The following is a 23,774-nucleotide window of genomic DNA, read 5'->3' as shown; positions in this document are numbered from 1 at the left end:
TTGCTTGGACTAGTAACCCACACACACAACAGTGAGGACACAGGTTAAACTTATCAAGTGTAGATAAGTATGTTTCATTGAACAGCAGAGGTCACTCAAACCAAAGCAGGTACCTTTTGGAACAGTGAAATCCACAATAAATGAAGTAAATAAAAATTGAACTATGGCTGGTAAGAAATCAACAAATTCCATGAAAAGTTATTCTTTATGTATAACAAAAGGTAGGACATGAGGAGGGAGACTATCAAATTACACATGCAGTCAAGGATCAGGCTCATTACAGATGAGATAAATAATTTCTTTACATTGCAGATGACAGTGGAGAGACAAACTCTTCAGATAACAAGGTATCAGCAGAGACTGAAGAATAAAGTAGTACTGAAACAGGCTGATAAATTAAATAGCAACAAATCACTAGGACCGGTCACTCAAGTGCTGAATGAAGTGGCTGAGCTGCTAATAAATATGCACTCATTAAAATCAGTGACTGGAGAGCAGAGCCTGTTCTGCTTAAAAACACTTTAGCAACTCTTAAAAAATAAAAAGGCTTTAGGGGTGACTTTACAGACCACTGAGCCTTACATGAGTAACAAGGGAGGTAGTTACTACTCAATGCACAGCAGTGTTCAAACACAAACAAAATGTTGATGTATGAAGGACTGAAAGATGAGAATATGCCATCTAAATCAACAGAGCATCTTCACTAGGAATGCTGAGTTCAGGTTTGGTCACTGTCTTAAAAACGAGATAGGAGGAGATAAAACAGAAGTCAGAGTCGTCATATAAAGGCCATAAAAATATTCCTCTGTGAACTGAAATTGAAAAGACGAGGACTGGTAAATCAAATGTTGTTTATTGTCTAGTTTTACAAGAAGAAGGGTTTATCCAATGAAACTAAACAGCAATGCATTTTAAACTGAAAGGATTTTTTTAAACAACCAGTGCAATAAAGTGTCAAAGTCTAAGAGCTTAGCAGAGTTCAAAAGGGTTTTATATGATTAATGAGAATACCCATTGTTAGAGAGGATTTTTTTTTTAAAGATGCTTATGTTTCAGGGCATAAGCCTGTCACTAACAGAAGGAGGAAGAAACTTCCACGAAGGCCAGGTTATTCCATAAGTCTTACAGAGATTCGGGCACCTTTTTCTGAAGCATCTGGTACTAGCCACTGTTGAAATATTGATATTGAAATAGGTGGAGTCCTGGTATGATCCAGTGGGGGAAATTTCTGTGTTCCTAGCAGCATCTGCCTCATTAACTATCAGCAGGAAGAGGGGAGTGACTAAGCCCATAGCTGTTTAATAAATCTGAATGAGAACAATGAGAAATCTGTACTGTCACCATTTCTGTTTATCTTTAATAAGAGGTTAGCAACTAAAAAGCTGAACGAGGATGTTGTTCCAAAGCCAAGGGGGCAAGAGCTGAAACATTAGCTTAGACTACCTTAAAAACAAAAATTCAGAGGAAGGATATGTGATTTTCATCATTTTAAAAGTGTTATATGCTCTTACAAATAAACATGGCTATAAAATTAACACATCAACTGACACTAACCAATTGATTCAATGAGGTGAGCTAGGGTTACCTAAAAGATCCCTATATAGAAAAATGTCTAAATCATCTTGGGCAAAAGACTGTGCAATAGATGGGGCTTAAAAATGTACCCCGAGGTCCACAAATATAGGCTTTGTTGGACCAGTGGCAAGTGAATTCCAGAATCTGAGGCCCCTTACTGAGTAGCCTGTCATTTAAATCTAGAACCTGTTAGCCCAAGCAAATCTCAAGTGTTGGCAAGAGGGAGTCTAAAGAATAGCCAGAAAGAGACTGACAGTCCAAATCAACGTCTTGCATTGGAATCAGAAGCAAACTGAAAACCACAGTAGACAAGTATGCTGGCAGGCTGCTCCTTGTTTGAATCCGCCACCACCAGCAAATTGAGCAGCAATGTTTTGCACTAGCTGAAGTTTCTATGTTGTCTTCAGTTGCAGCCACAAGTAGAACATGTGGCCAAAATCGATGATGAAGGCAACAAATACATCAATAACTGTGGCAAGGTTACTCACCAAATGCAGATGGAAAACGCTACTTTGTCTAAAAGCAGTTGGGGATCCAGAAGGCCACATTGGATTGCATCCCCTATTAACAAATAGAAACAAGTGTCCTCTGGAGGATTCCCCATGCTTACTATGATCAGCTCTGTCTTGTCCAAATGGAATTTCAGGCATTTATCCCTCACCTAGACCCCATTCCTAGTCAGATACAAAGATGGAGAGTTTGAGTATCATCAGTGAACTGAGCCTTTATTCTAATCGGTCCACACATCCTAATACTGAATTTGTTACAAATCCAAAGACAAACTAACAGCATACATACATAACATTAAGCACCTCTCATGACAGTCACCCTTTTCATCTCATGCCCTATCCCTTTGCTATCTCTTGTTATAGATGTGTGTAGACAGGTCATATTGTCTGTGACTCACTCGTGCCTTTAGTGCTATATACAAAATGGTGAGGGCACCATCTTTTCATCCTCCTTCCAACTGGATTAGTGACCAACCCTAAAAAGGAGCAGATAACAACTGAACTTTCACACAAAAGAGAGCTCTTCGTACTAAAGAGCTATGCTCCATGCTCAACTCAGAGAAAAGATATCCTGTCAAGCACTACACCACCTGTGCCAGTTGGGGCCTGGCACCACATCAGTGATACCTCATGGTCAACAAACTCAAAGGGAGCTAATTTTTAAAAGAATGTCTACTACATCTCTCAATCATTCCGTCAATATTTTTAATGATATGAAACTACAGCTCTTTGGGAGACTGGTGAGCTTCACATCCCAAAGCTTTCTCAAGGCCAAGGGCAGAATTAGTGCAGTTGTTGGTCATGTAGGGAACAATAATCTCTTTGGAAGGAATTTTTTCCACTCAAAAAGAGTATCTTGTGATGATTTTTCTAGATTTCATAGATTGATCCAAATCTGCTACTATAATCTGGAAAACGACCTTCAGCCCATGGCATGCTAAAGACATAAGATACAAGCACAGGGACTAGACGCTCAGGACTGCAAGCAATAGCACAACCAGCTTTTAACATGTTGGATAAAGTCAGACAATAGTTGACAGAGCCAGGTAAATTCAGAATGGAGTTTTAAGACTGCTACACAACAAACTGGCTATGCTATCAAATCAGCGGTTTGGGTCAGATTGTCCTAAGGAAGTCAAACGAAAGACTAAAAATTAGCAACAAGAAATCACCTCCCTCTTTGAAAGGCATGAATTATAAAAAGTCAAGACAGAATATATCCCTGCAGGTTAAAGCCTCTATCAATTTACAGAGTATATGATGCACAGTAAGCACGCAAGATGCAATTTATTGAAGGATCAGTTTAATGACCGGTTCCTCTCCCCCTTGACTGAGGCCCTGTGTCACAGCACAGCTTGATTCCTGTTGAGTACTTGCACATAATTGGATTTAAAGCTTGTGAATGTGGAAGCAGATGTACACTCTCTTCCTCCATATATACTGAGTACATTTAGAGGAAAAATGTGTGATCAGTAAAATACAGTAATAGTATATGGTGATGGTAATGATTTTGGAAACACTTGAAGTGATCAGGTACATTTTGGTTCTGAATATATGTGACCCAGTTTTTCCAAGCCACTTACAGCTTTCAGATCCCTTCTTTCAAAAAGATTTTAAGCTAGAACTATATTTTATTTGTTATATTAATTACCCAAATATGGACCAAACACATTCCAATATACAAGTATGGAAAAACCTTAAACCCTGGTTTTGCACTTTTGTTTTATTTTCTCTTTTAAAAAAATTTTTGGCACTACATAGTTCTGTAAAGAATAGAAGTGACAATTTTTTTAAAACACATGAAATCCCTTTCTAATTTTATTTTTAGAACAATATATATAAAGTCTGAAGCAACCAAAGTATGAATACAGCTAATAGAAAATAAAGAACTTAATTTTAAAAATTCTCTCTTTACAGTTTACCAAGATAAAACAAAACACAATTGCCCTTAAAAATAGGGTAATAAAATAGATGAAATTTGTATCACTCAATTTTGTGATACTAGTAAAAACTATAGATCATATCTATATACAAATGATACAGTTTAAAAACAGTCTTAAATAATCTTGTATCTAAAGATGTTGCATTAAGATTTTAAATCAGAACCTGATTTTTCCCCCCCTCCCATTACATTTCATTTTTTCTGCTGAATGTAATTCATATTCAAGTGTGGGAGTCCTTGAGACAGAAGCGAGAACCGCTGGTTATTCTGCATCAGTGGACCAGCTAAAAGAAAATGAATTACAATTATTTTAGCAAAATAGATGTACTTAAAAGTGCTTGGCTATATTCAATATATTAGATATTTATAAATAAAAGCATCTACTTAACCGGTACATTGGATACCAGCACAACTGGAATCTCTATCTGTAAGGCAGCACTATTTTAACCCAGTCTCTGAATATCCCACAGAGTCATCGATACACTTTTATTTACACATTAGTTTATCCGAATTCATTTAAGTTACAGTAGGAGATAAAACAGGGCAATTTCAGAGGAGATGGAAATGTTGGCCTCGCTCATTCAATAGATGCAAGTGAAGGAAATAACTGGACTTACATACAGGAACTTTCACCCTAAGGATTCTCTCTAATATTATATAAGATTGTCCATCATCATAGTATCCTGGCACCTTCAAACTTTGGGCCTGATTCAACTCCTACGGGAGTCAAAGGACATCTTTCCACTGACTTCAATGGGATTTAGATCAGGTCCTTTATGAACTAAGAGCCCAACCCTGCAGGATTACACAGAAGTCACTAAAAGTTGAGAGTGCTCATCATGCTGAAGATTAGGCCTTAAGGGCCTATTCCCTTAACCTTTACTCACGCAAGTAGTCCCTGAAATTGATGTATGGAACACAAGCAATAGTGAGTGAGGAATATTCATGGGTAACACAGTTGCAGGTTTGGGGCATAACACACAGGAATTGGTTTACCCCTACTGAAATATAAGTGGCTCTATTGTTGGGGGCAATAGTCAGGAGAGAAGGATGGATGGCAGGAAGGAGTAGGGGGTATTCTGGTCAAGGAAAGCAGTGCAAACCCCTACTCTTTCAGAAAGTGCCATAGAATCTTTGTGCTCATGCAGTGAACATAGGATCTTGGATTTTAAAGTCTCATTTAAAAAGATCCCAACATAGACTTCAATTGATCTACTATGTGAGGATGAAGTGTTGAGTTGACTCTGTTGGAATTCAAATTGTGCTTCCAGGGGACCTAAGTATTTGAAACATGATTCATCAGCCTCTAAGCCACTGAAACAGTAAGAGAGACACAGCTTTTCTTTATTTGTTCTAGTACCTTGAGGGTAGAAAGGTTTGTTCGGTGGATAGCTGGCATTTCCCTGCTGCATGTAGTTCTGAGGCATATTGTAAGGCCACACTCCTCGGAGGAGAGGAAAATGGGTAGGGGTCCCATGGTCCCAAGGGACAGAAGGAGGGTTCATTTTACCAAACTGTCCTTGGAAACCCTGATCTATTTTTCAATTGAAAGGGAAAAGCATATTGCAAAGTTCAGATGAAATAATGAAACAGTCAGTCATAAAATACAATTTGCATCTCAACAAATTACTATGTGGGACTGAAAGCAGCTAGATTTGGAAAGTTAAAAGCTTAATAAATAAATTATATTTCACATAATACTACTGTTTGTCACCTTAATGACTCAATTTTTAATGTAATACTATTAGCTTGTTGGTGCCAGAAGCTGAATTAGCACTTAGTATCAAGATATAAAATCTTGCCTGTCACTATAAAAATAAATTAGATGTACTGTATGTTGCTCTAACAGGTTCTTAAAAACAATGTTTATATCTAATCCTGAAAAAATCTTCAACCATCACTGATGTCAGTGTGACCTGAGGGCAATCATCCTATTACAAAACTGGATCCTTAAAAGAAGTGATGTGATGGAATTTTACTAATTTTTGTATGTTTAATAAACTTAATACAATACATATACAATACCAATTTCTCTTAATATATAATTCTAGAAAGAAGTATTAAAAAGCCTCTTCAAGTACTATACAGTACGTATGCTAATCCATTCACAAATCAAGTATTACTGGAACATTAAGGATGAGAAATCGAGAACTCAGAAGTCAGGGCATTCCAAAAGTTAATGTTGAATGCTCAATCATAACTCTCCCCTCTTGTGTGTTTGCCTTACAATTTCAGAAGACAGATTATTACATATCATATTTAAAAAAAATCAGATGAATGATCCATATTTATTAATTTAAAAATATTCTTTAATAAAACTAATAGTATCAACCCTTCTGCGATATCAGAGACCAACTCTCATGTAGTTCTCACTGCTTCAAGCAAAAAAGCTTTTACATATGCATTTACATAGACTGGTATTGCTGATGAACCATGTGGTTGTCACATGATGGAATTTGATTTTTCATTTTTTAAAATATTTTCAAATTATATACAAAAAACAGTATTAAAAGAAAGCACTCACATTGTTAGGAAATGCCAGATTTAAGGTTCCCTGTGCAACCTTAATACAGTCCCCTAATGAGCCTTTACAAGATCACACACCATTTTTTCCACAGGACCCCTGACTTATTCAGTACACAGGATGAATGGTGCTCTAGGCATGAATCAGAGTTGTGTAGTAAAGGAGGCTGTTGGTCTGTAGAACCTCTGCCTCATTTGTTGCTAAAGCTGGAAGGTGTGTAATGAATGTGGCAAGGGGCTGCAAGAAGAGAAAGGACCGTCTCGTGGTTAAGGTATTGAATGCTGCCCTGGAGAACTGGATTCTATCCCTGCCGCTGCTACAGAGAAACTCTGTGATACCACTTAAGCCACTTAACTTTTCAGAGGCAGTCATTAATTGTGCGTTCCTCATTTTTTGGGTATCTGACTTGAAACCCTGTGGTCTGATTTGCAGAAGCGCTGAGCACTTAACAGGTTCAACTGAACTCAATAGTAGCTGTGCTTGAGTATATAAAATGCTGTACAATGCTAAGTATGCTGAAAACTCAGGCACTAGGTCTCCCAAACTGGGCACCTAAAATTAGTGGAAACTTTTCACTTTAATCTCTCTGTGCCTCAGTCCCCTCACAAAAGTTTTGTGAAGATTAATTAGTTAATGTTCATGAAGGCCTCAGACACTATAGTGATAAGCACCACAGAAAAGTCCATGAGGAAATTAATAATTCTGCCTTCAGAATAGGGTTTGAATAGTGTGCAGTAATGAAGGCAGGATCACACATTGAACAAAGAGGAAGAAAAAAAACATTGAATAGCTGTTCACTAACACCATGCATCCTGTGCACTGAATGAGGCACCATGCATCCTGTGCACTGAATGAGGCATTGGTGCTATAGAAAAATAGTACGTGATAATGTATTCTAAGCTGGCCTCTGCATAAGGGGACTGAATTAAGGTTATACGGGCAACCTTAATTCTGGCATTTCCTAACTTTTGAGGATGTGACTTTGCAACCTTATTAATGTTCTTTTAACATAACTTTTTGTGTCTAATGTATTATAATAATAAAGGTATAAACTGAGAAAACAAATTCATAGAATTATGGTTGAGGTTCATATTTAATTATTGGAATTTTCTGAACTGAGTGCTTGATTTCTCAGCCTTACTGTTGCATTAACATTGCCTTTTTTACATTGATGTAAAGGTTCACTTCCTTCTGCCAACACTAATACTACTGGATTTCTCACTGGAAAGTGCCACCATGTTTCCTGTGGATGCTAATGGCAGGACCACGAACCCCTAATATCCAACCCAGATTTATGTAGTTTTTCTGGAAAAATTGTACAGCCAATGTCAGTGACTCAGTTCTTTAAACTTCACATTTCTTTAGGGTAAAACAGATTTAGAGAGTTAATTGGTTCTGTAACATTTAGCATTTGTACAAAATGTGTGAGATGTTTGATACAATAGAGAAGAGTTACCTGAATTCCCCACAGTGCCATTGTTCACCAGTGAGTTTGGAGTCACGGGGTTGTGCCAGTGTCCCTCATGAGAAGTGCTGGGGATTCCCATGGGCCTGGCAGCAGGCTGTGCAAAGATGATACTGGGATCATTCAAGCTTACACTGCTCTGGTTATTTGTGGTGTTGCTGCTGCCAGACCTCATAGAAAATGGAACATTTGTTGAATGAGGAGGGTTACCCGGTGCAGAATGAATAACGGGCCCATGAATAGGCCACGAAGTGTTGGGAAGCTGAATTTGGTGGTGATGGTGCATCTGAAGTAGTCCCAGGTTATGCAAGGTGGAATACTGACCTGGGGGAGATTGGGTAAAGTTAAACAAAGGCAGCTGGACCTGATGGGGTGGCTGTGCACCCTGCTGTGGCTGTGGAACGTGCTTAGACTGGGACATTGGCTGTGGCTGAGCCTGGTTAATAGAGGCTGGTTGAGAGGAATTCTGTGTAAATTGCTGAGGCTGTGGAGAGTAAGATGACTGATGCGAATCAGACTGGAGGGGAAAAAAAAGTACGTATTTCCATTAGTTCACTAGCTATTTAATGTTTCTCTTTAATAAGCACCTGACGTATAACACTCCTCATAAGGAATGCAAATGCTACCCACCAACACATTATCTGAGCTCTGACACATGTTGAGCCAAATTCTCTGCTGGTGTAAATTAAAAAAGCTCCAGTGACTTCCATTTTCACCAGCGCAGAATTTGGCCTGTTAAAGCCATTTGGCACATCCCACAGTCTGAAAAGTTATGCTGGGCAACTGCCAGCCCTAAGCCACTATTAGTTTCCTCCAACATCAGGTTCCGATTTGTGGTCAGAAGTGTCCTTTCCTGCCTATTCTTCTATAGCACAGAACATCACTAATTCCCTCAAAACCCCAACAGGTTTACCTTCCTCCTCAGCAAAGAGTTCAAGAGTGGCTCTCAGCTCCACATGCATTTTTGTAAGTGTTTCCATAGTAAACACCCAGTAATTTTTAAATCTTTATTTAACCTGTTAATGAGAAATTAGACAGGCAAGGTGGGTGAAGTAATATATTTTACTGGACCAACTTCTGTTGGTGAGAGAGACAAGCTTTGGAACACCTTTCCAACAGACGCTGGTCCAATAAAAGATATTACCTCACCCATCTTGTCTTTCTAGGATCCTGGGGCCGACACAGCTACAACACCACCACTGAGAATAACATATGAGAAACTGTCACTCCAAAGACCCAGCCTCATCTACCACTTCTTGGTGCCAGGCTTATGAGGCGAAGTTATTACAGCATGAGCAGGCTGTCTTTTTTCTCTCTCCAAGCTCTTCCCATACAGCAGATAAACGTAGGAGTAGGGAAGAGCCAGGGAAACCTGCTTGTTGCTGCCACAGGGTAGAGGAGCATGCCAAGAACTGGCCTGGCAGGGAAAGAGAGAATTTCCCTGCTCCCTTAGCACAATTCTTTACAGAGTTCCTGCACCTGGTCAATTACCTTGCCTGCTCCTCTCTCTACCTAGGTCAGCAGGTTCTTCCCTCCAACAGCCAGTAGAATAGTAACGCTTCTCCTAAATCTCTCCCAACCCTAGGTTTCTCTTCCACATTGACAGCCCACAAATTGGCTCCTTAGTTTGGTGGTGGATGACATGCAACAGGCAAAGCACTTGCCCCCTGCTGCTACTCCAGTTACTCCTGCATCAGTCTCAGCCAGTTTCATCAAACCAGGAAGAGAAGGCAAGGGTTGAGAACTGGCAGAGACAACTTCTAGTTTAACAGCTTATACAAGTTTTTAAAAAATATAACTGAGGACTTACTACTATAGACATTTTTAAAATGTAAAAGTGTATTTGGTGGCATGTAACCCACCCATATTAGCAGATCACTATAATGAGGTGGTATATTACCAAGACTCTACACCTGTTACAGAGTATTCTATCATGAGACTTCTTTTCCCTTCTGCTTCCCATTTTTTCTACCTGCCCGATGGTCACCATCCCAACTGATCATCAAAAGGCCCTGACTTATTTCATCTTTTTAAGCTAGGGGAGAGACAGAATTATGAAAATCACCAATTCACAGTCTCTTGCACGGCTGAGTTGAGCTGTGCTCTAGTTCAGATTTAGTTTTATCTATGTGTATTTCTAGTGAGCTCATCTCTATGATAACTAGGCACAAAGCCTCTTAGTTTAGTCTGACTGGTAGCAAGGCCGGCCTTTAAGAACTGCTGGTTGCCCAGAATGAAGCTTGCCACAAGCGGTCTCTAAATGACAATGCATGGCAAACCAGATATCAGTTTCAGTAGCTGGTACTGTTGAGTAAATGCACTGTTGTCATTATAAAAACCAGAAGTCATTCAGAGCAATTAGTGCAAACATTTTACTAGCACAGACCAGGTTTGCTGGTTTCATTATAATTAAAAGTATTTTATTTTAAAACTTTCAAGCTAATTGGAACTTACACATTCTGACGGTTGTCTGGTACGTAATGGTCGTTCCACTTGCTGTTGAACTGACCCTGTCACTAGCTGTGCATTTACCAGGCTTCGGACCAACTGGGCACCTAAACAAGAAAATATCATAAACAGAAGTTTTAATATAAATCAAGAGACTATGCATTCTAAGAGACTAAGAAAAGCTATCCTGGGTCAGACCAGTGCTCCATCTAGCCCAGTATCCTGTCTTCTGACAGTGGTCATTGCCAGACGTTTCAGAGGGAATGAACAGAACAGGGCAATTATCAAGCAGTCCATCCCCTGTCATCCAGTCCCAGCTTCTGGCAGTCAGAGGTTTAGGGATCCCCAGAACATGGGGTTGCATCCCTGACCATCTTGGCTAATAGTGACTGATGGACCTATCCTCCATGAACTTATCTAATTTTTGCACCCAGTTAGACTTTTGGCCTTCACATCATCCCCTGGCAATGAGTTCCAAAGGTTGACTGTGCATTGCGTGAAGAAGTATTTCCTTACATTTGTTTTAAACCTGCTGTCTATTTATTATACGGGGGACCACTCACTCTTATGTTATATGAAGAGGTAAATAAAGTTACCTATTCACTTTCTCCACACCATTCATGATTTTATAGACTTCTACCATGCCCCCCCCCCCACCCCGCTGTCTCTTTTCTAAGCTGAACAGTCCCAGTCCTTAATCTCTCCTCATATGGAAGCTGTTCCATACTCCTAATCATTTTTGTTGCCCTTCTCTGTACCTTTTCCATTCTAATATATCTTTTTTGAGATAGGATGACCAGAATTGCAAGCAATATTCAAGGTGTGAATTACCATGGATTTATGTAGTGGTATTATGATATTTTCTGTCTTATCTACCCCTTTCCTGATGGTTCCTAACATAGTTAGCTTTTTTGGCTGCTGTTGTACATTGAGCAGATGTTTACAGAGAACTATCCATGATGACTCCAAGATCTCCTTCTTGACGGGTAATAGCTAATTAAATCCCCATCATTTTGGATGTATAGTTGGAATTATGTTTTCCAGTGTGCATTACTCTGTACTTATCAACATTGATTTTCATCTGCTAGTTTGTTGCCCAGTCACCCAGTTTAGTGAGATCCCTCTGTAACTCTTCGCCGTCAGCTATGGACTTAACTATCTTGAATAACACTAAGCAAAGGACCAGGAGCCAGAAACTCCTGAGTTCTAATCAAAACTCACTGTATGGTTTAGGCAAATCACTTCATCTCATTAGCCTTGTCTACAGCAGAAAATTTATCCATTAATGAAAACAGGTGTTAGCAATGAGTGCAACACAACTGGCCGTTTAACCTTGTTCTGAGCAATACGAATGCTCATGTCAACAAGACTCCTTATCTAGAAGACACGGAAGCCCCGTCTAAACCAGAGCTTCAAGAATTGCTACCAGCAATGGAACTTTACCAGCATTAGCAACATTGGGAAATTTTTGCCAAAAAGCCCTAATGCAAAAAAAGGGGTAAACATTTTCAAAAGCAACTCTGAAACATAGGAACCTAACTCCCTGATTTTCAATGAGACTTTGGCTCCAAAGTCAGTTTTTAAAATAGGACCTAGGCTCCTAAATCATTTAAGTGCTTTTGAAAATTTTAGTCAAGGCCTTTGTGGGATTATATTTACCTACCTCAGAGGGATGCTGGAGGGTTAATGGTTGCACAGCACTTTCAAGAGGAAATGCACTACATAAATGTGAAGTATTATCATTTATTATTAAATGCATCAATCAGGGAATGAAAGGCATTTAACTATAAAACTTTGGATGGGGAATCAAATATGATATTCTGAAACTAAGACTAGAAACTAGACTACTTACATAATGGTTTTTAGGCAAGTCAGGCAGAAATTGTTGTAAATTATTAAGACACTTAAAAATCTATTCTAATGTCAATCACTGTTTTATGTAAGGGTTGCTCTGCCTGCCATTTTTTCTGAAATTTTAAACCACTGATCCCCATTCCGCCCTCTGCAATCGCAGCATAGGAAGTCTCATTCGAAATACCTCTCCACTCTAACGGTATTTTTGCCTCATACAGCAGAACCTTCACTTTCAGAGAGATCCACGAAGCAGCAGACAGCATGTGGAACATTCTATTACAGCAGTTAATTAGAATTAGCATTTTTTCTTTGCTAGTCTAAAAAGCAAGATATTCTGTGGGTTCATAGAATTTGGTATTGTCAAAACAATGTGTGACAGCACTTTGTAATATCACAGAGAGACAAGGACACAAACTCTTACCAAGGGATACTGTAAGTGGTCTTGTGAATGATATATACAGGCAATACAAAGAACTAGTCCATGATATTTAGTGTGCTGGCTAAAGAGCAGGGCTGTAGTAAGACTAACTGAGGCCTGGACCCATCACAATTTCAGCACAGCTATATCGCTCTCCCCATCCAAAGACCTTGTCTACACAGAAACTTAGTGCAGGATAAATATGTGTAAATCTGTAGTGCGCTAGCTTGCCATGCACTGATTGGTCATGTGTACACTGCTTCTGAGCATTAAGCTCCATAGTGCACTTTGATGTATGTCAAAATGTATTAAGGAACTTTTAATGCAGGGTAACAGGATCCACGTGGTGACTTAGCGTGCATCAGGCTACTGCGCTGTACATTCACACCCTAGGTTGCTGCGCACTAAGCCTCCACACAGACAAGCCCAAATAGAGACATCATCTCCCAACACTTTCCTCCTTACTCTTCCTTCCCAGCTCCTCTGGTTATCTACCCCTGTTTGGTCTTCTTGTTCTTTCCTCACTCCCAGTCCCCATACTCATACTATACTTATTTTCTCACTGCTTTATGCTGTTGGGCCCCTTGAGACCACTCAGTCATGTCCCAAGGATCCTTCCTTACCCCACTCTTGCCAAACAGTGAGAAACTACACTTTGTCATTTCAGAAAGAGATGTGCACGGGAGCCTGATAATATTGTTTGAGAGAGGTGTATGACCAAAACCCTGGATCCAAACACCATTAAACTCTAAAGGATTTTGGATTTCAACTTTACATCTTAGACCCACCTCCAACTATAAAGCACTTCAACACAGAAAAAGGTATATAATTTAAAAGTATGTTTATTTGTGAGAAGAGACAAATAAAATCTAGTGTTAATTAAACTGCCATACCCTTCCTGTCTTCACTATAATGGAATGCACTTTCACATAGCAAGGCTCTGAGTGCAACCCCCCCTTATAAATTAAAAACACATTTTTTTAAATTTAATATTATAAATTCTGGAGATGAAGTGGGGTTTGGGGTGGAGGATGACAGCTCGCGACACCCACATATTAACCTCACAACCCCCTGAGGGGTCATGACCCCCAGTTTGGTCTCAGTGAACAAGAGCTAGGATCCCTGCCCCCCGTTGTGGCTGTTTTGAGCTGGTCATGCAGCATAAAATACTTCAGGATTCTGTTTACATAGGGGAATACCCAAGAGGGATTAAGCTGGTGCAGCTGACTCTACACCAGCCACTCCTGGCCCTTCCAACGTGGTGTAGTGTGGGTAGGCCAGTGGCATAGCCTAACATGCTAAATCCTTAGCCAGCAAAGCAGACCCTTCAATGGCTGTTCCTGGTGGCATAATTTACAGCAGCGCTTAGGTTGCTTTAAATTATGCTGGGGTCCAAAATACCTCCCCAACTTTTCCAGGATCAAGAGAGTGGAAAGGTGACTTAGATATACCTTTTTCCATCCATTCACTGTGTCTTATGATGAACTCAGTATATCTGGACTCAAGAATCTGGTCCAAAGATTCTAAAGCTTAAGCAACATCCCTTTTGGAGAAAAGAGGTGCTTAAAATGAAGCTTGTGCTGACAGACAGTGGGTGTCTTGTGCTGCAAATGTGAGAAGGTGCAATGCTGAGGAGGGTGGTGTAGAAACCCGAATAGAATAGAATAGCCTCAGAACTTTCTAATGACAACAACAGAAACCATCATAGATGAGACCGCTTGTTTACCTGGCACGCTGTTATTTCTCTGTCGAGTTTGTTTGAATTCAGGACAATCCCTTCGAACATGTCCCACATCCCCACAGATGAAACATCTCTTCTCTCTAGTCTCTCTGTCCTCTTCCTTCACTTCTTTTTCATCATCTTTCTCATTCTCCTTCTTCTTCAGCCTACATGGTAAAGTTTATTAACACTGGTGCCAAAACATCATCTGTACAATTCTACAATTCCTATGCCCAGGAAGGAATATCATGACCAACATATGTACTGGAACACAACTACCCCAGAGCCCACAGGGAAACACTTTCCAGAGCCTGGGCTGGTTAAGGAACAGCTTGTAGTGGAGTCAATGAACTCAGTTTCTGTTGGATGGTGGAGATGCTACAACACAAGGTATTCTCAAGAAGAATACATTAGCATCCTGGTCCTGGCCCAGTAACAGCACTGATGCGTGCAGCACAAAGCAGTGGTGCTCTTTCAAATGTTGAGCACTGACAGAAGAAATGGCAAACTGGAATTAATGTGAGGAATAAGAAACAACCTTTCTTTAAGCTGTACTGTTTTTTCATCATAAGCAATACAATAATCCACTGTAATAGTTTATACAGTTGTACACTTTAAAGTCATGTGGTAAAACGTAGTCCCCCTCCCAAAGCTTACAATCTAAATAGACAGTGTATTGACAAAGGCTACAGGACTGCTTGCAATGAAGAGCAGATGATAATACTGGTGTTTAGCACATATCTTGTTAGTTCAACCATGCATGTGTGTGCACGTTCTTTCAGGAGAGCACTTGGAATTGGTTGTGGTTAGTCATACAGCTTGGGCAAGGCAAAAAGGGGGTGGGAAGGTGAGGTCAATGGACTCTTAAGAAGGATAATGGGAAGCTTTGATAAGAAAAACACTGTACTCTCTGTAATACGTTTTTCTTATCTGCATTGAACATGCAAGCCATGAAAGTCCTCCTCAGTTAATATGATGATCTGAATTAAATAAATTTTAATTTAAGATGTCTGCTTCATGTATTTTACCCACCTTCTCCTTTTCGGACAGTCTTTCATGTAGTGACCAATTTTTCCACAGACACGGCAGCATCTATCATTGGGTGCCAGCTCCCCATCTGTCAACACTTTGGAATCAAAGAAGTATTCCTGCAGACAAGTATCAGACTTTTACACTATAGAAGTTATTTATTTATTAATTTACAACAGCCAGAGAGGACAGATAAATCAGATTGTCCCAAAGACCTAAAGTGGGGTGGCATGCTTTCATTTCCTACTCTCTCATGTTCATTCTATGACAGACTCCACGCAGCCTTTAACTTAGTCTAAGTTAAAGCCAAAATATGTGTTTTATAAAGAGAGCAGCTTGGTCTACAGGAGTGAACGTAGTAACTCCCCTGTTATAATCACAGCTCTGGGACAGACTCCCATTGTGAACTTGGGCAAATCATTTAACTCATCTGTATGAATGGGTGTGATCTGGAGGTGTGGGGATTAGTTGTTTAATAAAGTGCTTTGAATGAATAAAACATTATAATACTATAATTCATAGTATTTCCCTCATGTTAGGGTGCACAATTAGGGCATATGTTGACTTGGCCAACTTTTCCGTTAAATGTTGGATGAAACCTTGGGACAGAGCACTGCAAATTGAAGAACATCCAAGATATTTCCATTTAGGTACTGGAGCATCTTGTTGAATGCCCTTGCAAACAATAAACACAGATGCTGCTTGAGAGACGGTTGATTAATAATAATCTGTGATGTGGTTATTACACAGACACACATACATTTAGTTCATTTTATTCCTCAAACACAAAAAACTAAGTCTAACATGCTAATTTATTACTTATTAATTGTATACATGCAACACCCAAAAACCCCAATCAGATCAGCACCCACTGGGCTAGACACTGTCTAAACACAGAGCAAGAGACAGACCCTCCCACAAAGAGCGTATGATGCAAGCTAAGACAAAATACAAGCGAGTATAACCAACAAATGGAAGGAGTGGAGGAAGGAGGACCATGGTAATTGTGATAGCCATATTTATTTACATATACCAGTTATATTTCCAATTTGCAGATTTTGAAGGTGGGGGGGGGGTTAAGATATAAGCAAACAGTAAGGTTGAGATTTTCAAAAGCACCTAAGTGACTTAGGAGCACAAGTTCTATTAATAATCAATGGAACTGCCCTGTGCAGCTCCCATTGGCCAGGAACGGGGAACCGTGGCCAGTGGGAGCTTTGGGGGAGGTACCTGCAGGCAAGGGCTGCAGGGACATGGTGCTGGCTGCTTCCGGGAGCTGTGTGCCACTGTCACCCTGGAGCTCCTCCAGGTAAGCAACGCCGGGCCAGAGCTCACACCCCGAACCCCTCCTGTACCCCACCCCCTACCCTGAGCCTCCTGCCACACTGTGCACCCCAAACCCCTGCCCTCAGCCCCAAGCCGCACCCCTCCTGCACCTCAACCCCCTGCCTTGAGCCCCCAACCCGCTGCTGCACCCCACACCCCTCCTGCACCCCAACTCCCTGCCCTGAGCCTCCTGCTGCACCCCATGCACCTCAACCCCCGCCGCACCCCGCCTTCACCCCAACCCCCTACCCTGAGCCCCCTCCTGCACTCCCCACCCCCTCCTGCACCCCAAGCCCCTTCCCTGAGCTCCCTCGTACACCCCGCACCCCTCCTCCTCCCCAACCCCTTGCCCTGAGCCCCTTCCTGCACACTGCACCCCCTCCCACACGCCAACCCCCTGCCCCAGCCCTACATTCGTGGCCCTGCATGCAATTTCCCCACCCAAATGTGGCCCTCGGGCCAAAATGTTTGCCCACCCCTGTATTATTTCAAGATTTTTCAAAGATGTTGTTTGTTTTCTGTCTAAGATACAGGTGTTTCAGCTAAGACCCTTCCTCGGGGTGTAAACATCAGTCTGCAAGCACAGGTTCTTTGAAAAACCGATCGCTTAATGGGAATGGATTTCTGATAGTGGTTTACAGTGGACAGTATACGTTCTACTGGTTAGGCTTGAAAAGTTTATTTTCTTAATGAGCAACCAGTCATTACCACTCAGTGTAGAAATTAATAATACTGGATATGTGCAAAGCCTGATGCGATTGTTCCTTCTATTTAGCAACTAATTCAGACCATCACCAAAGTTCTTAAAGCCTTTAGTGTGTTTTAAAGCTGATTAAGCAACAAGTCTTCTGACTGCTTTAGCAAGAAAACTAGTATTGATCATTATTTTAAGGATTCACACTCAATTTTTGCTCCTAGATAAAATCTAGGATTCTCTTCCCTTTTGATGATGTATTTTGTACATTAGAGCTGCTTAGCACATAGCTGGAGAGCCAAATGCTGCTCCCTGTCTGTAAGTATAAGACAAGAACAAAGCTCATCAGCTTCACATTTTTATTGCTGAGGAACTCACGCAATAAGCAAATTTTATTTATCAAATAAAATATAATGACAATGGTTATGTGTGTACTCTTTTTTTTTTAATAAAAAAAGTTATATAAATCTACATACAACTCAGGTGCTTCTGGGAAGTTGCCAATGCAGTACTTACTATTACAAAGGGTTTGATTTACTACGTAGCTCCCTTCTCTGAGAATGCTGAAAATACCTGCTGGTCTGTTTCTATATGCCTAGTACTCAGCCTTCTATCCAGTTGTACCTTTTTTATTCAGTTTATGCATGAGTGCATGTCACACACATTTGAAAGAAGCCAAGAGAATGCACCACTGATAGATATAGGAAAGGAAACTATACTAAAGCTTAAGACACAAAGAGAACTTACAGCTTCTCTTCCCAGGATTGGATAGAATGGGGTACCAAACAGTTTTCTCCCATTGATAAATGCCTTCATTATGAAATTGGTCACTAATGAAGAGAAGATAAAATCATTGGAAGACAAAAGAAAGGCACTTTGCTTTAGAAATTAGTAAGAGCTCTGTAGTAGGAATAAATATCTTACTTTTTCTGGAGACTCCAGCACCAAGATTATGATTCAAGTCAAAAGGATCTAAGGGAAGGAAGAAAAATATCCAAGAGTGGGCAAAATATGTTGCAGCATAAAATATTCTCTCACTTAATATATCTATTTAAATGTGTATGGTCCCTTATTACATATACTCATAGGTGGGAGCAGAGCTATTTTTGGGTTATTGATTGCAATGGGTGTATCAGTTGATTGCAACAGATGTGAATTATGTACAGAAGAAATATTAAAAGTCAGGGGTCTATTGTCCCATTTACGTATGCTGTAGGATTTGCAAACCAAAGTCTCATCATCATTAATGGAAGTTCCCCATGTAAAGATCCTGTGCATCAATGGGAGATCAGATCCCCAAGCACGTATTCATGGTTTTGTTGCATAACAGAACAGAAATTCAACAAAAGGTACCTTCAATGGCAATGCATTTGGATGTCCACTGTTTCTCAAAGGTGGTTAGTAGTTTCTTCTGCCGAATGCTGATCACATATTCTTTGAAGTCAAATTCTTCAGTGTAGAATCGCAGCAACCCTAACCAGAGTTCTCCAAGTGACTCGGTGTTCTTTCCAAGTGAAGGCAAACGCTTCTTCTACATGCAATTTAAGACACAGTTCGTATAGGTACAATTAATCAGGTACTTTCCCCCACAAACTACACATCTTAATAAGGGGCTTGTCTACATGAAAAAGTTATACCTGTATAAACTAAGCCACAACTTTAAATGGATATTTTTATACTGCCATAACTCCTCAGGTGGACATTTATTCCAGTACAAGAGTGCCTTTTTCTGCTTTAACTTATGTTGCTTTGGAAGCAAGTTTGGGGTTTTCGGTTTAGCTTACTCTTACACTGGAGTATGAGTATCTACACAGGGAGTTATAACAGTATAATCATGACAATTTAACTATGCTGGTATAACTGGTAAAGCTCTCCCATGTATTCAAGCCCTATGTTTTAGTGAGTATTTTGGAATTGGAACATTACCAGCTCTTCCATGTCATCAAAGAAAAAGGCATTCCACCCATCAACCATTCTCTGTGGAATCTGTTTTCCATCAAATATCTGCAAAAACACAAGAACAGTTATCTTCCTCGTGTTCACTGCCACCTTGGGTTTAAGTAATCATAAAACAGTGACAGTTTTGCTGCGAAGACTCTTGCAAGAACAGCTTTCTATTTCAGTATTAGTTTGAAAGGTGCTTGGCATTACATGGAAAACATTCAAATGCATTTTACCTAAAGGCAATTCTGCTCATCTATCAAATATTTCATGTATTTTAATTTCTTTGTTTCTTAGAACTAAGAAAATGTGCATAAAATCATCCCACCTGGTTGCAGTCAGCTGCTCTTTCCTATTAAGTCTCTAAATTAAGAGACACCATAGCTGGCCTCACCCATCATGACTTTAATTTGGATAGGCCAAAGGGAGACTCAGCTGTTACTTAAATACAGCCCCAGAAGTAGCAATTATTAGACCATTAAAGTAGTGGCAATGAAGTAATGGTCTCAAATAGAGTGACTCAGCCAGAGTTCCTCTTTTATGCAAAGAAGGAAAAGGCAGATAGATCTGAGAATTATTCCTATCAGGGAGCTCCAGAGAATGTCAACGTTTCAGGGAAAGGCAGATGGCTGAATAAATGCAGTTTGCCTCACCTTAAACAATAATGGAGGTATATAATGTTATTTTATTAGTAAAATTTCTTAGCATTTATGTAACACTATCTTCAAAGCGATAGAAACATTAATTGTTCCAACACCTTATCAGGTAGGAACATAAACATCACCCTTCTTTTGCAGATGACAAAGCTGAAGAGCATTTGAGTAATATGCCCAAAGTCATACAGCAAGTCAATAGCAGAGCTGGAATTAGAACTCAGGACTTCTAACCTGGACCATCATTACACCTCCTTGCTGACTGAGTCCTCTTTCTCTTGATTGTACAAACACCATAATTTGACCAAAACCCAAGAAAGTGAATGCAGTAGCACATAACCAGGTCCAAAATACATTCCTGGTTTTGCTGCTGTTTTCTTTTTAAGTGTTACTTACAAAGTAAAAGTTAGAAAATGGATGATGAAAAGAGGCCCAGGATTTTCATTTGCGCCCATTACCCCTAGGACAAAAAACTCTCAAATCTGACTTGAAAAAACAATGCCACTTTTTCCATTACATCTTTTCCTGAAAACCTACCTCCTGAAGAACTGGGATAACTGGGGGATTTCTCTGTTGCAGAAAGTACAACACCATAAGGATATAGGCATATGAAGATAGGCTTCCTCTGGATGCATCTCCAATGTCGCAACGCTGGACAAAATACATTTTGAACAAAGCACTGAATAAAAATTAAATGACAAGGTATTTAACCCTGTGAACTATGGAAATGAACCAAAACTCAGTTACTGTTTCAGAACTAAAAACTGTTTAATGAAGTCTGAAAGATAAATGTCAACAAATTTAGAGAGAGGCATTGTCAAGTAGTTTAGGAACAAAATTTGACCAACTCACAAAGCTTCAGTGATCTGATGGGAAAATATCTTCCAAACTCTATGGCCCAAATTTTCCAAAGCAGCCTCTAAAATTGTGCAGTTTTTGATATCCAGCTCAATTTAGTTCCAAACCTTCAATGTTGTGAAACCAACGTTTCACCTTACATTAACAAAGATGCTTCCGTATTTTTAGTTTTATTTTTTATTTTAAATTTTTATTTTAATGATTTTGATGTGAAGTTAGTTATTTTCCTGTGGTATTTGCAACTTACTTAATTGTTACATTACACTAGTGTATAATACCCGCTAAATGTGAAACCAGCTAGCCTACTTTCATTGCCTGGGCTCTATGAACATCACACATAAATGGTGAATTACCTTATTAAAATTGAAAAATGTACAATTTATTATGGTTTTATTAGTCACAGATATGGACATAAGATTTTATAAAACATATCAATTTTAATCTGGCAAATTCCCTTTAAAATATTTTGAAAATACAAATGCTTGCTTTGCTGTAAAAAAAAAAATCTTCTTTAGCTATATATTAACTGTAACTATTATCAAAATGGAAGACATTTATTAACCTGGTCTGGAAAAATGAGAGCAGTATTTTGTGCTACTTACTGACCCCTGAGCTCACGTGCTAACATATAGATGTGCTTTTAAACTCTGTTCCCATGTCTAGCATACAAATAACTCTTATTGGCAGTTCACTTTACTCTAAATACATACACACAATGCAGTGCAATTTTAACAGCCTCTTATTAGGGCTGTCAATTAATTGCAGTTAATGCCTGCGATTAACTGAAAACAAAATTAATGTGTTAATTTTTTTAACACGTTAATCACATACCTCTGGGCGGGGAGGAAGGTATGGGCGGCGGGGGGCTGAAGCGCTCTGGGGGCGGCAGGGGGGCTGAAGTCGCAGCTCCAGGGGCGGCGGGGAGCTGAGACCCCAGCCCGCAGCTCCGGGGCCAACGGGGAGTGAGGGAGGGCTGAAGCTGCAGCTCCAGGGGCGGCAGAAGCCACAGGAGATGGGTGGGCCTGAAGCCACTGCTCCGGTGGGCAGTGGGGATGGGGGCCTGAAGCCACTGCTACGGGGATAGCGGGGGCCAGAGCCCCGCATCCCGAGAAGGGCTGAAGCCTGGCATCCCCCACCCTGAGGGGGGTTTAAGCCTAGCGGCCCCCATCCCAAAAAGGGTTTAAGCCCCACACCCTGAGCAAGGCGAAGGTGTGGGGGGGGGGGCAACAATTTTTTCGGGCGGGGGGGGGGGAACGGGGGGGGGACCATTTTTTTTTAGTCAAAATGGGGTCACCATCACAAAAAGTTTGAGAAACATTGCCATAGAGAACAGAGGCCTAGCAAACTCAGCCTCCCTGCACCAGCCTCCCCTCCCCTGCCGCAAGCCAAATACCCGAGGTAAAATCCACCCTCCCTTGTATACAAGAGCTAACTCAGCTAAAGGGAGTCATGTAAAAATAATAATACCCCTCTACCCCAATATAACGCGACCCGATATAACGCGGGTTCACATACAACACGGTGAAGCTCCGACACGCTGCTCTGAGCAGCGTGTTAAGGGGGCCAGGCCAGGGCCGAGGGGTTGGATAAGGGGCAGAGGGTCTCGAGGGCGGTCAGGGACTCCCTGCACCCCCAGGGTCTGAGAGGCAGGAGCTGTGGGGGGGCACTTTTGGGGGCCCCGCAGTCCCAGAGTGGCCCGGGTGATTAGCAGGGGACCGGAAGCAGCCCGCTCTGCTTCCCTTGCCCCAGCCCCAACCGTGTCGCTCAGGGGCAGGGGCTTGGGGGAAGGGATCTCCCCCGCAGTCACCAGCAGCGGAGCAGCCCAGTCCCAGCCCACTCCACTCCGCCAGCTCCCAGCCGCTGTGCTCCGCTTCCCGCCGCAGGTGAGTGCAGGACCTTTCCCCACCCCCCCAGCGACACAGCTGGGGCCGGGGTAAGGAAAGCGGAGCGGGCTGGGGCCACGTTGCTCCGCTTCCCACCGCCGGTGAGTGCAGAGGACGTCCTTTCCCCAACCTCCCTGCACTCACCGGTGGCAGGAAGCAAAGCAGCCCGGCCCCAGCCCGCTCCACTCCTCCAGCTCCCAGCTGCAGTGTTCCGCTTTCCACCGCAGGTGAGTACGGGGGGCATCCTTTCCCCAAACTCCCCGCACTCACCGGCGGTGGAAGCGGAGCACCGCAGCTGGGAGGTGGCAGCGGAGTGGAGCGGGCTGGGGCTGCGTTGCTCCGCTTCCCGTCGCTGCCAGTGAGTGCCTGTCAGGAGGCGGGGCATGTGGATAGGAGTCGGAGCAGTCAAGGGACAGGGAGCAGGGGGGTTGGGTAGGGGGTGGGGTCCTGGGGGTGATTAGGGACAGGGGTCTCTGGGGGGGTGGTCAGGGAACAAGGAACGGGGGGGCACCAAAGCAAGTTCAATATAACGTGGTCTCACGTATAAAATGGTGGGATTTTTTGTCTCCGGAGGACCGCGTTATATCGGGGTAGAGGTGTAATAATAATTTCTACATTTGTAAGTTCAACTTTCACGATAAAGAGATTGCACTACTCTACTTTTATGAGGTGAATTGAAAGACATTTCTTTTATCTTTTTTACAGCGCAAATATATGTAATCAAAAAATAATATAAAATGAGCACTGTACACTTTGTAGTCTGTGTTGTAATTGAAATCAATATATTTGAAAATATAGAAAACATCCAAAAATATTTAAATAAATGGTATTCTATTATTGTTTAACAGTGCAATTAAAACTGCGATTAATTGCAATTCATTTTTTTAATCACTTGACAGCCCTAGTAAATATTAATCCAAATTCTTTGTTATTAA

At 41.1% G+C, this 23,774-nt stretch overlaps 1 protein-coding gene across 7 annotated transcripts in view; it reads right to left on the bottom strand.

Moving 5' to 3' along the window:
* Window positions 1-3,832: 3,832 nt before the first annotated feature.
* TUT4 (terminal uridylyl transferase 4) overlaps window positions 3,833-23,774 on the bottom strand; it is a 72,960-nt gene continuing 53,018 nt past the window's right edge. For 3 of the 7 annotated variants that reach the window (XM_074961728.1, XM_074961729.1, XM_074961730.1), the window contains 10 exons: window positions 20,636-20,749; window positions 19,431-19,508; window positions 18,858-19,035; window positions 18,429-18,476; window positions 18,252-18,334; window positions 15,488-15,603; window positions 14,462-14,622; window positions 10,470-10,570; window positions 8,007-8,532; window positions 4,203-5,560 (listed from right to left, as the gene is read on the bottom strand). In XM_074961728.1, the coding sequence (XP_074817829.1) occupies window positions 5,064-5,560; window positions 8,007-8,532; window positions 10,470-10,570; window positions 14,462-14,622; window positions 15,488-15,603; window positions 18,252-18,334; window positions 18,429-18,476; window positions 18,858-19,035; window positions 19,431-19,508; window positions 20,636-20,749 (1,902 nt within the window). In that variant the 3' untranslated portion in view covers window positions 4,203-5,063. Of the gene's footprint in view, window positions 5,561-8,006; window positions 8,533-10,469; window positions 10,571-14,461; window positions 14,623-15,487; window positions 15,604-18,251; window positions 18,335-18,428; window positions 18,477-18,857; window positions 19,036-19,430; window positions 19,509-20,635; window positions 20,750-23,774 lie in introns of those variants that run through there. The other 4 variants (XM_074961732.1, XM_074961733.1, XM_074961731.1 and 1 more) reach the window with 4 other exon arrangements.

This window comes from Natator depressus, chromosome 8 (genome assembly GCF_965152275.1).
Source record: "Natator depressus isolate rNatDep1 chromosome 8, rNatDep2.hap1, whole genome shotgun sequence".
In the NCBI taxonomy this organism is placed as follows: Eukaryota; Metazoa; Chordata; order Testudines; family Cheloniidae; genus Natator; species Natator depressus.
Note: the sequence above shows the minus strand (reverse complement) of the source record. Positions and strands in the feature narration are given on the sequence as shown.